Genomic DNA, 16,953 nt, shown 5'->3' with positions numbered 1-16,953 from the left:
AATAAAAGCCCAAGAAAGAAACCAAAGCAGTGAACACAGGAGAAGACTCACAAACTGAAAATTGGGCACAGCCTGGTGTTGGTTCTTTTCAACCCAAATTTCTGCTCCTTTGCATAGGATAGGATAGGTCTTTATTGTCATTGCACAAGTACAACGAAACTTTGTTTTCAGCACAAACTCGTTCAAGATTAGACAAACAAAGAGTGTACAGGGTTACAGAACAGGAACGCTGATGGGTCGCCACAAGGCGCCCCATAAAAGATGGGAAAAAAGTAAACGCTGGGGAAGGATGAGTAAAAAAATACAATCTAGACTGGGCTCCTAAGGGGGCCCAGTCTGGAGTGGGAAAAAACCTCCATAGCAAAGCACATACACGTGTTACAACGTACATCTCGAGATATCTAGCAACAGAGGGGAGGGAGTGCGGGGTCATGGTGACAGGCCGCAGCTCTCAGGCGTTGCCCATCCTTCCATCACCCCTAAGGGATTTGCGTCGAGGGCGTTGGATTTGGGGGTTGGGCATGTGTGGCATATATTTTTTGTGGATGCATGTGTGTGTGTAAGCCTGCCGCGTGTCTCTGTTCCGCGGCCTTGATGTCTTGCAGCCGATAAGTCTAAAGTCAACAACAACAGGTTCATGAGAGACAAGAAGGGAGTTTGTTGTGTCTTTGCTGCACTGTCCTTCGGGAGAGTCTCGAAGCCAGGGAAACAATCCAAGTTAGAATGTTTTGTATACGAGTGAGAATAAAATTTGCTTATCACTTTAAATTGTCTATGACTGGTCCTCAAAAAAGCATGTCCGTGTGCTACCAGGATATGCCATTGTTTCAACAATGTTGTTCTTTTGACCCTCAGTTTGTTTGAGTGCTTTGCCTTCTTCTTCAAAAGTGACATTACTTTGCTCGTAGCACATGGTCCACTTCAAATGAAAACTAGGGCACAGTAAAAGACTTGTCCGTCGGCTTTGGTTTTCCAGGGAATCAGATGAGTTGGTGCTGTCAGTCAAAAGTATTGTGTCATCAATACTGTTTCAGATTATGTCCAAATCATAATCCATGTTGCACAGTGCGTTGTCAAGATCAGGGTCTTGAAATTGAAATAAGAATGTCATAGGTGAAGTTCAGATTATTTTTAATTTCATCGATGAGGTCTTGTACAGTGTTAGGGCGAGAGGGCAAGGTCGGTCGCTCAGCAGTCTCTTGATCAATTTTGAGCCTTAGCTTCAATCCTGCTTTTGCCATTTTGCCTGTAAAGTGAATCTTTTTTGTGACTTTGTGGAAAAAGAGACTTTAAAAGTTATTCTATTATGCTAATCCAACGTTAAGAAAATGTGATCTTAATGCAGTGTGTGTCTTTGAGTGCTACCTTTATGGTGTGACTAAAAAATAAATAAAATATGTGCTTCTGTAAGAAAAAATAGTTTAGTTTAGCCTTAACAAATGTAGCTGAACTGCACCAATTTTATCAAGAGGAGTGGTCAAAAATGCAACCAGAAGCTTGTGGATGGCTACCAAAAGTGCCTTAATGCAGTGAAACTTGCCAAGGGACATGTAACCAAATATTAACATTGCTGTATGTATACTTTTGACCCAGCAGATTTGGTCACATTTTCAGTAGACCCATAAAAAATTCATAAAAGAACCAAACTTCATGAATGTTTTTTGTGACCAACAAGTATGTGCTCCAATCACTCTATCTGGCCACAGAACTTTCCTCGAGAAGGTTTTATCTTTGTCCATGTGATGTCAGATTAAACAAAAATGTAGCTGTTTGGCCACAATACCCAGCAATATGTTTGGAGGAGAAAAAATGACTCCTTTAATCCCAGGAACACCATGCCTACCGTCAAGCATGGTGGTGGTAGTATTATGCTCTGGGCCTGTTTTGCTACCAATGGAACTGGTGCTTTACAGAGAGTAATTGGGACAATGTAAAAGGAGGATTACCTCCAAATTCTTCAGGACAACCTAAAATCATCAGCCCGGAGGTTGGGTCTTGGGCGCAGTTGGGTGTTCCAACAGGACAATGACCCCAAACGCACGTCAAAAGTGGTAAATGAATGGCTGAATCAGGCTCAAATTAAAGGTTTTAGAATGGCCTTCCCAAAGTCCTGACTTAAACGTGTGGACAATGCTGAAGAAACAAGTCCATGTCAGAAAACCAACAAATTTAGCTAAACTACACCAATTTTGTCAAGGCGAGTGGTCAAAAATTCAACCAGAAGCTTGTGGATGGCTACCAAAAGCGCCTTATTGTACTGAAACTTGCCAAGGGACATGTAACCAAATATTAACATTGCTGTATGTATACTTTTGACCCAGCAGATTTGCTCACATTTTCAGTAGACCCATAATACATTCATAAAAGAACCAAACTTCATGAATGTTTTTTGTGACCAACAAGTATGTGCTCCAATCACTCTTATCACAAAAAAATTAAAAGTTGTAGAAATGATTGGAAACTCAAGACAGCCATGACATTATGTTCTTTACAAGTGTATGTAAACTTTTGATCGCGACTGTATATATATATCCTACTGGGTTGTGAGTTTTTCCTTGCCCTTTTGTGGGCTTTGAACCGAGGATGTCGTCGTGGCTTGTGCAGCCCTTTGAGACACTTGTAATTTAGGGCTATATAAATAAACATTGATATATATATATATATATATATATATATATATATATATATATATATATATATATATATATATATATATATATATATATATATATATATACCATAGTAAACATTATTGAGTTACCTCTGTGATCAATGCACCTCTAAAAGAAGTACATTAACGTTAGCGCTTATAATATCTATTTTTCTAGTACTTGGTTAATATTCAGGTCACGAGATGTAAATGGAGTATTGTTGTTGGTTTTGGATGTTTTTTTTTAGGGGGCTTTATAATCATAATAGACGCAATGACCCATTAGTGACCCCTGCTCAGTGGCCTTGTGTTTAGAGCAGGGGTGTCCAAACTTTTTCCACTGAGGGCTGCAAACGGAAAAATTAAAGCATGTGGGGGCCATTTTGATATTTTTCATTTTCAAACCATAACAAAATATATGGATTTTTTTTATTTATTTTACCTTTAGGGGTTCCGGGGACCATAAAGGGTCTCAGTTATTAAAATGTTAAAAATAAATCTAATTTGTATTATTATTTTTTATTTAACGCTTACTGTAAATCTCTTTATCAACTTTTAAAAAAAAAAGGTTTTATGGCTTTTCTGTCAAAAACAACTTTGTTTTTTATATTAAAACTGAAATATGCAGTATTTAGTAATTAGAGTCCTAAAATATAAATAATGCAGGACACCATTTTTTAAAAATTATTTAATATATTTGAGTCATCACAGTGAAAAGATAAATAAAATACCACTAAATATATTTGGGATCCAAAAGGTGCCCCACTCATAAAGTGATACATTTTTATTAGGTTCAGATATATCCGTCGATTTCACGTTTGAACTATTATTTTGTTTGTTTTGCTCTTTTATCAAAGAAAACTTTGATGTTTTTATATGGCAACTACACAATATATGCAATATTTACCACATAAATGTTTTTAAAATGAAATATTTGAAGTAATTGGAGCCCTGAAAATAATTCATTATAACATGGATTGTTTGTCTTTTTTTTTTTTTTTGAGCAATGGCAAAAAAATTAAAAAGAAAGAAAGACAAAAGAAAAAAAAACAGCCTTCATAGCAGTGTTGTGTCAACATTGCAACTTTTTCTCATTAGATTGTACCTCATTCCACTTTTTTTAATGTTCTTTTTTATTTTTGCAATAGCATTTCCAGAATGTGTGGCGGGCCGGTAAACAATTAGCTGCGGGCCGCAAATGGCCCCCGGGCCGCACTTTGGACACCCCAGGTTTAGAGTGTCCGCCCTGAGATCGGTAGATTGTGAGTTCAAAACCCGGCCGAGTCATACCAAAGACTATAGAATAGGGAACCATTACCTCCCTGCTTGGCACTCAGCATCAAGGGTTGGAATTGGGGGTTAAATCACCAAAATGAATCCCGGGCGCGGGCACCGCAGCTGCTCACTGCTCCCCTCACCTCCCAGGGGGTGAACAAGGGGATGGTTCAAATGCAGAGGATAATCTCACCACACCTAGTGTGTGTGTGACAATCATTGGTACTTTAACTTTAACATTACCTCCATTATATTTAGCGTTTATTCATTTGTGATCAGACACCCTTTTCTCTCATAGGTTTCACAGCCTTCATGCAGAAAAAAAAGTTGATAAAAAATTTAAAAAAGGCCAGGACTCAACAAGCAGATTTAGTTAGAGATAAAGTCTAAGTCGTGAAAACACATCTCGTCCCGGCGCTCCAATTTCCAAAGCAAATAAGGATAGAAAAGATGTTCAGTATTTTGCTTGATAAGCAATAAATGTGTAGACTCTCCCCTGAGTTATTACTTTGCTTATACAAGAGACAGATGGCTCGACTCTATATCCATCCATTTGTTTTCATATGAATACTTTTTTGTGAGTTTAGGAACTAAAACACTCCAGAGAAACTTGTCTCCCAACGAAGAAGAAATACATGCGGGATCATAGAATGAGGAAAAAAAACATGTTCACACTTTTCCATTCAAATAAGATCCATCCATCCATTTTCTACCGCTTGTCCCTTTCGGGCAGTGCTATGAAAATAATATTTCACTGTCAGCTTCTCACCTTTTTTCATATTCATTTGCATTTTATTGAATGATAAGTGAAATGTTAGCTGTTCAGAAATGAGAAATGTTTTTTGTGGAGGCTCTTCGAAAACATCAGTAGTTGTGGTATAACGAGAGACAAAACCATAAAAAAGATGTTTCTAGACTCAGTCATTACCTTGAGAAGCAAAAGTATGCGTCATTGTGCTGTGTGATCACAACACGTCTTCTTCACACTCGGTAAGAAAACCATTGCTCCTTTTTGTGTTGGACAATTTGAATTTGGAGGCCGGAGCACACTTCTATTGACTGTAAACTTTTGAAAGAGGGTTTAAATCATTCATTCATTCATTCATTCAAGGAAGAGCTATACATATGTTCATATTGTTGTTACTCAGCCAGCGTTTGTGGGTCTGATGGACACGATGCATTTTGTGGCTTTTAATGCCTCACAATCAAACACTTTTATGTTAAAATACTGAACATATGTTTGTTTACCTTATCCTTATAAACATCTGTTCAGTATTTTAACATAAAAGTGTTTGATTGTCAGGCATTAAAAGCCACAAAATGCAACGGGTCCATCAGACCCACAAACGCTGGCTGAGTAACAATATGAACGTTGCACGGAAAATTTCTCTGCCAGTTTCTGCATCCCACAGGGATTCTTCTTTTGTGTTTCTGCACCTGCGGTTTCCCACACAAGGTTGCAACATTGTTTGTCAACACTGTCTGCTCTCATTTTCTCGCACATTTGACCCTCTGATGTTTTGTGTACCTACACTCTGTCCTCCTCCTGTCTAGGCCTGTGTGTGTGTGTGTGTGTGTGTGTGTGTGTGTGTGTGTGTGTGTGTGTGTGTGTGTGTGTGTGTGTGTGTGTGTGTGTGTGTGTGTGTGTGTGTGTGTGTGTGTGTGTGTGTGTGTGTGTGTGTGTGTGTGTGTGTGTGTGTGTGTGTGTGTGTGTGTGTGTGTGTGTGTGTGTGATGGACGAGTCTGGGTTTGGAGGTTGCCAGGAGAACGGTACATTTCGGACTGCATTGTGCCGAGTGTGAAATTCGGTGGAGGAGGAATTATGGTGTGGGGTTGTTTTTCAGGAGTTGGGCTTGACCCCTTAGTTCCAGTAAAAGGAACTTTGAATCCTCCAGGATACCAAAACATTTTGGACAATTCCATGCTCCCAACCTTGTGGGAACAGTTTGGAGCGGGCCCCTTCCTCTTCCAATATGACTGCACAAATTAAGGTCCATAAAGACATGGATGACAGAGTCTGGTGTGGACGAACTTGACTGGCCTGCACAGAGTCCTGACCTGAACCCGATAGAATACCTTTGGGATGAATTAGAACAGAGACTGAGAGCCAGGCCTTCTCGACCAACACCAGTGTGTGACCTCACCAATGCGCTTTTGGAAGAATGGTAGAAAATTCCTATAAACACACTCCGCAACCTTGTGGACAGCCTTCCCAGAGGAGTTGAAGCTGTAATAGCTGCAAAAGGTGGACCGACATCATATTGAACCCTATAGGTTAGGAATGGGATGGCCCTTCAAGTTCATATGTGAGTCAAGGCAGGTGGCCAAATACTTTTGGCAATATAGTGTATGTTGAAGCACATCAAGCGATGCTCGTACTAAAATATTTTGATAGATTTTTGAGCGCCGTGTGTAATGTTCTATATTTTCAATGGAACATATAAAATGTTGGTGTTGTTTACTTGAGACATATTGCCATCATAGCGCAGTCTACACGCATCTCTTATGTTTGACTGCCATCTAATGGTCACACTTATATTTACACCATGTACCAAATAAAACTGCTTCGAGGTCGGTAAGCAAAACCAGAATTATTCCGTACATTAGGCGCACCGGGTTATAAGGCGCACTGTCGAGTTTTGAGGGGAAAAAAAGGATTTTAAGTGTGCCTTATAGTCAGGAAAACATGGTAAATGATTTCTTATAAATAATATAATCATACACTTACAAAATGCTTTGACTTTCAGTTTGGTCAGCACTGTGCTTTTATTGTGAAGGCAGAAATTGTCTTGTTTGAGTTTGAGCTCTTACTTGACTGCTGTAATGTGTGAGGTTGATACAATGGTATACTCTACATTATTTATATAGTTTAGACAGGCAACACAGAGGCAGCAACGTGGTTCTGAGGTAATAATCTCCCTGTGCTTGTGTAAACTTAATCTGGGTACTCATGTTTCCCTCTATCATTCAAAGTTCAGTTAATTGGAAACTCTGAACTGTCTAAGTGTGAAAGTGAATGTGATACTTTGTATGACAGTCCTATGAGTGACCACACTTTTACCTTAAAGTCAGCTGCCATTGGCTCCAGCTCACCCATTACACTAAACAGGATAAGCGGGAGAAAAAAATGAAATATTTAAATCAATCGTTAGTAAAAAAAAAAAGGTCATGCCTTGTCACAATAATCATTAGATCATAGTGACATCATTTGTGTACACAATTTGACTAATTGGTGTCCATCACCTTCTTCTGCAGCTTTGCCATGGACCAAGGAGCCTTGGAAGCTGGAAAGGTAAGGTTTCCTAAACAATATTTAAAAAGTCACTTATATGCACAATAAGAATACCTTTTTGCATTTCAAAATAAGGGACATTTTCCCAGCACAGTGCCTATGTGCCGTGTTAAGATAGAGGCAAAACTTCCGTGTTTGGAAACTACGCACATATGCTGCTTATTAGTCAGTGATACAAAATGTGGATTGTTACGTTCATGCCTTGAATGTCAAATATGTTGTTGGTAAGAAGGACACATTTTCTAGGCGCTTAAAAAAAAATATGCTGAAATAATATGTATCCCCTTCTAACTTCATGTGTGATTAATGAAATGAGTCCAAATTCACAAGTTTTGTTGTTTATGATATGTTAGTACATCACTTGAGGGAAATGAGTAAATTACAATAATACCATCCTGTAATTTGATTTTGATATTACCGTATTTTCCGCACTATAAGGCGCACCGGATTATAAGGCGCACCTTCAATGAATGGCCTATTTTAAAACGTTGTTCATATATAAGGCGCACCGCATTATAAGGCGCATAGAATAGACGCTACAGTAGAGGCTGGGGTTACGTTATGCATCCTGTAGTTGCGAGACCTGTTGTGGCTCAATATTGGTCCATATATGAAGCGCACTGGATTATAAGGCGCACTGCCAGCTTTTGAGAAAATTGGAGGTTTTTAGGTGCGCCTTATAGTGCGGAAAATACGGTATTCATTATATCTTCTGATAGATTAAAAATGATCAACAATGGGAACATTTAAAAACTCTGCCAGACTCAATTCGACATATTTGATTTATGAACATTATCACATCATTTATACAGAAAGTATAAATAACGACATACGGTATGAGGCTGGAATACTATTAAACGCAACGTGTAAATGTAAAAAAAAGCATTGTGATTTGTAAATTTTCATAAATGTGCTTGCTCTATTCTTAAGCAAAAAAACAATCTGAAGTTGTCTTTATTTTAAAGTTATCATTCAATGATTTTACCAGTCCTACTTGGGAATAGGTTTTCCTCCTTTTTTACCTAACTTTAGCGAGTTTACAAATTTGTCAAAATGGTACCCACATTCTTTAATTTCTCTGTATGTGGTCCTCGATCAGGGGTGTCAAACTAATTTTAGCTCAGGGGCCGCATGGAGGAAAATCTTTTCCCAGGTGGGCGGGAATGGTAAAATCATGGCATGATAACTTAAAAATAAAGACAACTCAAGGTTCTTTTCTTTGTTTTACTTTGGCCAAAAATAGAACAAGCACATTATGAAAACGTACAAAACACTTCAAGTTTGTTGAAAATTCTGAGGAAATTGGTGCAGCTTCAAAAACACAATGAGCTTAGACTTAGTGTCAGTGTATCTACAAAGCCAGGATTAAACTTTAATAAGTCACAGTTGTCAGGTTCAAACACTAATGACATCTATTAAATGAGACAAGAAGCAAGGAATTAAACAGAGACAGAATTAAATTTGGCTCGTTTGAGGAGAGCGCGTCTGGGCTGTACTCTTGTACAGTCTCCATCACGCTCTGGCGAAAGATTGTACGCCTCCTCTTGTATTTGGACTTTCCCTGATTACATGGTAGCAGCTGTTTCTAAGGGACGGGGGTCGTAAACAGCCATCGCCTTTGGTTACAGAACAGTTCAAACAAGAGGTGGTAAAACAGTTCACAGAAAAGGTCGCCTGGAGGGGAGTCTGGTCCTGCTTCCTCTCCGCTTTTGTAGTTCTTGGGTCAAGACAATATATTTCTGTTGATTACAATACATGAAAGAAACAGAACACCTTCATGTTGCTTCCCATCCTACACAGTGGAGTTTTACAAGCCTTCTTCTTGGTAGGTTCAAAGACCGCTTTTGTCCTCTCGCCGGGAACTCATTGAAACACAAAGTTTTGTGATAACTTAGATACAATTATTCTAACAACAGTCTTTCTGGGATTGATGTTACGTACGTCAGAGGAAGGAGATGACACCACGGCAGGAATCAGTTAAATAGGTTTATTGAAACTGATGATGTACTGGGGTGTGTATGCTACTACAAGTGTATGGTGCAAGACGATGTGAAGCATTAGCAATGTGAATTTTACCAGAGGGTGTTGTTGGTTGTGCGTGTTGGGTGAATCCTTCAAAAGTCCAGAGGAGCAAGGCAAGAAGACAGTCCGTGGGCAAGAGCGAGGCGTCGAGGTCCGTGTCCGAGCGGGGGGTCGAGGATCGAGGGAAGCAGTCTAAAGTCCGGTGGGAAGTCGAGGCGCACACTGCGGGGAACACAGAGGACATAAGACACGGGCAGAGGGAAAGCACAGAGAGAGCAGGGAAGCCAGAGACGGGATGTTTACTACATGGAGTGAACTACGTTCCGGCACTGGATCTTCGGGTCCGCTGGTCTTTATGCCGTCTGCCCTCATCAGATCCAGCTGCGCTGATTGTTGATCGGTGCGTGGCCGCAATGCGGGAAGAGCGAGCATGGGCGTGTCTCGGTGCGCTTCTAGCTGAGCTGCCGGCGGCGCTTGCTGCAGATGGCATGAGGGATTGCGCATGCGCCGTGACTAGAGATGTTATCGGCCGATAAATGCTTTAAAGTGTAATATCGGAAATTATCGGTATTGGTTTCAAAAAGTAAAATTTATGACTTTTTAAAACGCCGCTGTACGGAGTGGTACATGGACGTAGGGAGAAGTACAGAGCGCCAATAAACCTTAAAGGCACTGCCTTTGCGTGCCGGCCCAATCACATAATACCTACGGCTTTTCACACACACACAAGTGAATGCAAGGTATACTTGGTCACACTGAGGGTGACCGTATAAACAACTTTAACACTGTTACAAATATGCGCCACACTGTGAACCCACACCAAACAAGAATGACAAACACATTTCGGGAGAACATCCGCACCGTAACACAACATAAACACAACAGAACAAATACCCAGAACCCCTTGCAGCACTAACTCTTCCGGGATGCTACAATATACACCCCCCGCTATCCCCTACCCTAAACCCCGCCCACCTCAACCTCCTCATGCTGTCTCAGGGAGAGCATGTCCCAAATTCCAAGCTACTGTTTTGAGGCATGTTAAAAAAAATAATGCACTTTGTGACTTCAATAATAAATATGGCAGTGCCATGTTGGCATTTTTTTCCATAACTTGAGTTGATTTATTTTGGAAAACCTTGTTACATTGTTTAATGCATCCAGCGGGGCATCACAACAAAATTAGGCATAATAATGTGTTAATTCCACGACTGTATATATCGGTATTGGTTGGAATCGGTAATTAAGAGTTGGACAATCCAATCCAATCCACTTTATTTATATAGCACATTAAAACAACAAAAATGTTTCCAAAGTGCTGCACAACAATATTAAAAACAGTATTAAAAACAATATTAAAAACAATAATCAAATTTTATCTTTAGCTCCACCAATGACTGAATAAAAACAAAAAATAAATAAATATAGAACCATTTTAAAAATAAATATGAATAAAAAGAATTTTAAAGGGAAAAACCAATGAAAACAGTAACTAGAAATCAAAATGTATTAAAAAAAACACGGAGGACAACAGAAGACAGAGGACCACACAACTCACTTAGTGTTAAAAGCCAAAGAATAAAAGTGGGTCTTAAGACGAGACTTAAAACACTCCACAATATCGGAATATCGGATATCGGCAAAAATGCCATTATCGGACATCTTTAGCCGTGAAAATTTAACAAAAAACATACAACATGTAAACTCTTATAGGTATCCAATACCTCCTTTGTCATGTCCATGTATCAATCCAGTGCTAACTCAACAAACCGTAAGAAACGGAGGTAAAAACTATTCAAAAGGGTTACGTTTTCTTGTTTTTCACAGAGGCATTTTGGGGGAGTAAGGGTGCCAAATGATGATGTGTTCGAAGCAGAAGACATAAAACGGCATGTTTTAAGTTTCATGTGGGTCGAGGGAGAGGAGCCGCAGCCACGGTTTACTTTGTACATTTGCTAGTCCTAACAGAATTGCTATTGTGACATCCAGTGGACACATTTGGAACAGCAGTTTCTTTCTAAAAAAAAAAAAAATGCAGCTCATTTTAATACTTGGCAAACTCATCACGCGGGCCGGATAAAACCAGCCAGATCAGGCCCGCGGGCCATAGGTTTGACACCCCTGCTCTAGATGAAAATAGTTTGGACAACCATGGTGTACACACAAAAAAGTCCACGACGAACATAGACTGGGTGGGCATTGAACTACAGGAGTCTGCTACGTCCATTGTCTGATGTGTATTACTTTTCTGGATTATGTTAACTTTTTGGACCATATTTTCCTTTAACTTTTCTGTATAAATGTGTCTTTTTCAACCACGGAAACGTTCAAGTTAGGAGAGTCCAGTTTCTGCCATTATTTAAAATTTTTGAGGTGAGGAAGCTGTACCATCATAACGCAAATGATTGTTTCCATCTGCAAAACGTGTGTTAATTCTTTGACTTTTAAAGTGAAATAGGTTTAGGACTGTGATAGAAGGAAGTCATAAAGGGCAGGACATTGGGAGTGAAACAGCTGCAGGGAGAGCTAGAATCCATAATTCACTTCACATTACAGTGTTTTTTAATGTACATTATTGATCAAACAGATGGGGGGAAGGTACAAGAGTGAGGTATTAAGCTTTGAAAAGGGGTCCAGATAGGGCCCTAAAGGGGGTACATAAACATCTGTTGATGTAGCACAGCCATAGCTTTAATTAAACTGAAAAGCGGCACTGGTAACAAAGGACCAATCAGATTGATTTACGAAAATTTGAACGGCGCATACTTTCTTTCTCTTTGTGTCGGAATTCTATGGTCAATGTTTTTTATCAGGGTTAGCTTTTTCTGTGACGTAGTGGACCATCGCCTACATCTACTCTACTACTGGAGTCTGCATGCAATCAAATATGACAACAGAAGAGAGATGGAAAGATTTATCAGTTTGCATCAAACCACGGATATGCCTTGGGGGGTACCAACGCATCCGTAGAGCAGGTTTAAATTGTGTTTTACGCTTCATAATGCGCCACACATTTTCAATGGGAGACAGGTCTGGACTACAGGCAGGCCAGTTTAGTACCCGCACTCTTTTACTACAAAGCCACGCTGTTGTAACACGTGCAGAATGTGGCTTGTCATTGTCTTGCTGAAATAAGCAGGGGCGTCCATGAAAAAGACGTTGCTTGGATGGCAAAATATGTTGCTCCAAAACCTTTAACGCCTTTCAGCGTTAATGGTGCCTTCACAGATGTGTAAGTTACCCATGCCTTGGGCACTAATGCACCCCCATACCATCACAGATGCTGGCTTTTGAACTTTGCGCCTATAACAGTCCGGATGGTTCTTTTACTCTTTGGTCCGGAGGACAGGACGTCCGCAGTTTCCAAAAACAATTTGAAATGTGGATTCGTCAGACCACAAAACACTTTTCCACTTTGCATCACTCCATCTTAGATGAGCTCGGGCCCAGCAAAGCCGGCGGCATTTCTGGGTGTTGTTGATGAATGGCTTTCACTTTGCATAGTAGAGTTTTAACTTGCACTTACAGATGCAGCGACCAACTGTAGTTACTGACAGTGGTTTTCTGAAGTGTTCCTTAACCCATGTGGTAATATCCTTTACACACTGTTTTTTGATGCAGTACCGCCTGAGGGATCGAAGGTCACAGGCTGTCAATGTTACGTGCAGGGATTTCTCCAGATTCTCTGAACCTTTTGATGGCATTACAGACCGTAGATGGTGAAATACCTAAATTCCCTGCAATAGCTCGTTGAGAAATGTTGTTCTTAAACTGTTCGACAATTTGCTCACGCATTTGTTCACAAAGTGGTGACCCTCGCCCCATCCTTGTTTGTGAATGACTGAGCATTTCATGGAAGCTGCTTTTATACCCAATCATGGCACCCACCTGTTCCCAATTAGCCTGTTCACCTGTGGGATGTTCCAAATAAGTGGTTGATGAGCATTCCTCAACTTTCTCAGTCTTTTTTGTCACTTGTGCCAGCTTTTTTGAAACATGTTGCAGGCATCAAATTCCAAATGAGCTAATATTTGCAAAAAAATAACACAGTTTCTCAGTTTGAACGTTAAATATCTTGTCTTTGCAGTGCATTCAATGAAATATAGGTTGAAAAGGATTTGCAAATCATTATATTCTGTTTTTATTTACCATTTACACAACGTGCCAACTTCACTGATTTTGAGTTTTGTAGAAAAAAGACATATACTGCACGGTAATACATATAATACGTAAAAAAAACATAATTCAACACTTAATTTAGGCCAAAAATATATAGAATATGCTTTAGAAAAAATGAAATCTGCAACGTAGTGAAGCCGCAACATTTAAAGTGCGATGTGGCGAGGGACGACTGTAAACAGTTCTCTTCTTGTAGTGTCAGCCAGAAGGGATTGGCATAAAAAAAGCATTAACCTGCATCTCTTACTTTTTCATGAAAATCGGAGGCCGATTAATTAATGCACCTCTAATTTTGAGGTCCACTTTTAGTTGGTCACTGAGCACATGTTGTCATGACTAACATTAGTTTGACCTCTGAGGTTTTGTGCATTTTTTTTTTTTTATGGATTGGCTTTTGGGTCACACTTTGGTGAGTCGTAAATCATTTCTAAATGAGAACATGTCAATCAATCAATCAATCAAAGTTTACTTATATAGCCCTAAATCACGAGTGTCTCAAAGGGTTGCACAAGCCACGACATCCTCGGCTCAGATCCCACATCAGGGCAAGAAAAAACTCAACCCAACGGGATGACAATGACAAACCTTGGAGGGGACCGCAGATGTGGGTACCCCCCGTGCAATGGACGTGCAATGGAGTGGATCTAGCATAATATTGTGAGAGTTTAGTCCATAGTGGATCTAACATAAAAGTATGAGAGTCCAGTCCATAGTGGATCTAACATAATATTGTGAGAGTCCAGTCCACATTGGATCTAACATAATAATGTGAGAGTCCAGTCCATAGTGGATCTAACATAAGAGTGTGAGAGTCCAGTCCATAGTGGATCTAACATAATATTGTGAGAGTCCAGTCCATAGTGGATCTAACATAATAGTGTGAGAGTCCAGTCCATAGTTGATCTAACATAATAGTGTGAGAGTCCAGTCCATAGTGGATCTAACATAATAGTGTGAGAGTCCAGTCCATAGTGGATCTAACATAATAGTGTGAGAGTCCAGTCCATAGTGGATCTAACATAATAGTGTGAGAGTGTAGTCCACAGTGGATATAAGATAATAGTGTGAGAGTCCAGTCCACAGTGGATCTAACATAATATTGTGAGAGTCCAGTCCACAGTGGATCTAACATAATAGTGTGAGAGTCCAGTCCATAGTGGATCTAACATAATATTATGAGAGTCCAGTCCATAGTGGATCTAACATAATAGTGTGAGAGTCCAGTCCATTGTGGATCTAACATAATAGTGTGAGAGTCCCCATAGTGGATCTAACACTATAGTATGAGAGTCCAGTCCGTAGTGGATCTAACATAATAGTGTGAGTCCAGTCCATAGTGGGGCCAGCAGGATATCATCTTGAGTGGAGACAGGTCATCAGCGAAGAGACGTCCCCAACTGATGCACAGATAAGTGTTAGAGGATAGAGGAGGACACGATTCAGTTAAATATGAAGTCAAGTCAAATTGTATTTATATAGCCTATTTCATACACAGAGGCAATTCAAGGTGCTTTACAAAACAATAGTCAATATCACAGTGATCATTTGAGAAATCAACATCATCAGCAGATTAAAACCTTCACATAGTATCATATTATTAATTTAACAATAGAGCATAATAAGACTTGAGATAAAGAACATTAATTAAAATGTATTAAAACAATAAAGATTAGAGATTAATTAGACCCATCGACTTCAGAAATTTAGTAGCAGTTGAAAGCAAAAGTAAATAAAAAAGTTTAGATTTCAAAATAAGTAGGGTAAGGGCAGAGCTAATGTCTTCCGGGAGCGTATTCCAGCTGTTGGAGGCATAGTGGCAGAATGCAGCTTCACCATGTTTTGTTTTGGTCCTAGGAACAATTAGCAGACCAGTCCATGATGACTTAAGAGATCTAGGTGGTTCATTGTGTAGAAGCAATTCAGAGATGTATTTTGGGCCTGGTCCATTGAGAGATGTATAAATCATTAGAAGAATCTTAAAGCTTATTCTATGGCATATTGGTAGCCAGTGTAGAGACTTGAGTACTGGTGTAATGTGTTCTGCTTTCTTGGTTCTTGTTAGAACTCGAGCAGCAGCATTTTGAATGAGCTGTAGCTGTTTAATAGCTTTCTTTGGGAGGCCTTCGAAGAGACTGTTGCCGTAGTCTAACCTGCTGGATGAGGCATGAATTAGCTTTTCTAGATCTTGTTTGGACGTATAGCCTCTATACCAGGGGTGGGCAAATCATTTTTACCGGGGGCCGCATGAGCAACCCGAGCACTGCTGGAGGGCCACATCGACAATATTTCAATTAAATTTTGCTCAATATTATTTTTGATATACAGTATACCGTAAAATAAATAATAATAATAATAATAATACTTTCATTTAACCTAACTTAACTTTATACCAAAAGCACTGCTTTGGAAATCCTTTGTACCCCTTTCAGAGATCACATTTAGTTCCCCTTAAACATCCTCATGTTGCACAATGAAATGTAAGCATAGGATGAAGTGTGCATTCCTGTAACTTTCTCTAGTAACAGCATTCCATGATTAATATAAATAAATTAACACGATTGTAGCTGAGATAGGCTCCAGCGTCCCCCGCGACCCCAAAGGGAATAAGCGGTAGAAAATGGATGGATGGATGGATGGATGGATGGATGGATTAATAATAAATGACAGTAGAATAAGCACACATATGACAGGAGTCATAGTGTAACTTTTTGTGGTATTTGAGTTGTCCGACTTTTTGTGTGGCCATAAACGCACCAGTGGTTTAGTGGTATGCGTGTTGGTGACAGATGACAAGTTGGATTTGGCCTAGTTTGTACGGCAGAAAATGACTAGTTTTTCGAGATAGAAGTGACTCATGTTTTTGGTGTGGTTATGGCCGAATATAAACAGTTTTGATCAATAAAGTGATCGATATAATTCCTGTCCTCGAAGCATCTCGATAGGCGTTACAATAATTGAACGGTGTTGACGAACACCGTTAGGGCCGCTTGTTGTCACTGTCACTTAGAGTTGCTTTGCAAAATTACACAGAATAAATGTGTTTATTTTGTTTAGAATTCAGATGGGATTTGATTTGGTGCCCGGCATATATTTGCTGTGCACAGAGGACGCCTAAACAGTGCGCAATTGCACAGGCGCGCACCTTAGAGGGAACGTTGCTTGGCAGTCCATGTCTTGTTGAAAACACGCCATTCGTCATCAACTTTTCTCTTTTTAGCGTCTCGGGTGTAAACCGTGCATCACTTGTCTCTGTGCACCTTCACTCACAGGTTACACACGGACATACGCACATAAATAACACTTTTCAAAATAAAAGCAGCAAAGTTGTATTGCGCGCACGACATAGATGTTTTTTCAACTTTGTTTTGTAATTTGTGATTGCAGCTGTTCACATTCACTCACAATCACGAACGCGCATACGTCCACACGGAAGTAATACAAATAAAGCTTTTCAAAACCAAAGCCGCACCGTTGTATTGCACACTCGACAGATACTTTTTAAAATGTATTTTGTAACTTATGATTGGCCTCACGC

At 39.7% G+C, this 16,953-nt stretch overlaps 1 protein-coding gene across 6 annotated transcripts in view; it reads left to right on the top strand.

Annotated features, from left to right (window-relative positions):
* Nucleotides 1-16,953, top strand: part of whrna (whirlin a) — a 308,126-nt gene that overhangs the window by 187,626 nt on the left and 103,547 nt on the right. For all 6 annotated transcript variants that reach the window (XM_062031552.1, XM_062031553.1, XM_062031555.1 and 3 more), the window contains exon 5: nucleotides 7,181-7,217. In XM_062031552.1, the coding sequence (XP_061887536.1) occupies nucleotides 7,181-7,217 (37 nt within the window). The remainder of the gene's footprint in view (nucleotides 1-7,180; nucleotides 7,218-16,953) is intronic.

The sequence above is a fragment of the Entelurus aequoreus genome, linkage group LG21, assembly GCF_033978785.1.
Source record: "Entelurus aequoreus isolate RoL-2023_Sb linkage group LG21, RoL_Eaeq_v1.1, whole genome shotgun sequence".
NCBI classification, from domain to species: Eukaryota; Metazoa; Chordata; class Actinopteri; order Syngnathiformes; family Syngnathidae; genus Entelurus; species Entelurus aequoreus.
This window is presented reverse-complemented; position numbering and strand designations above follow the sequence as displayed.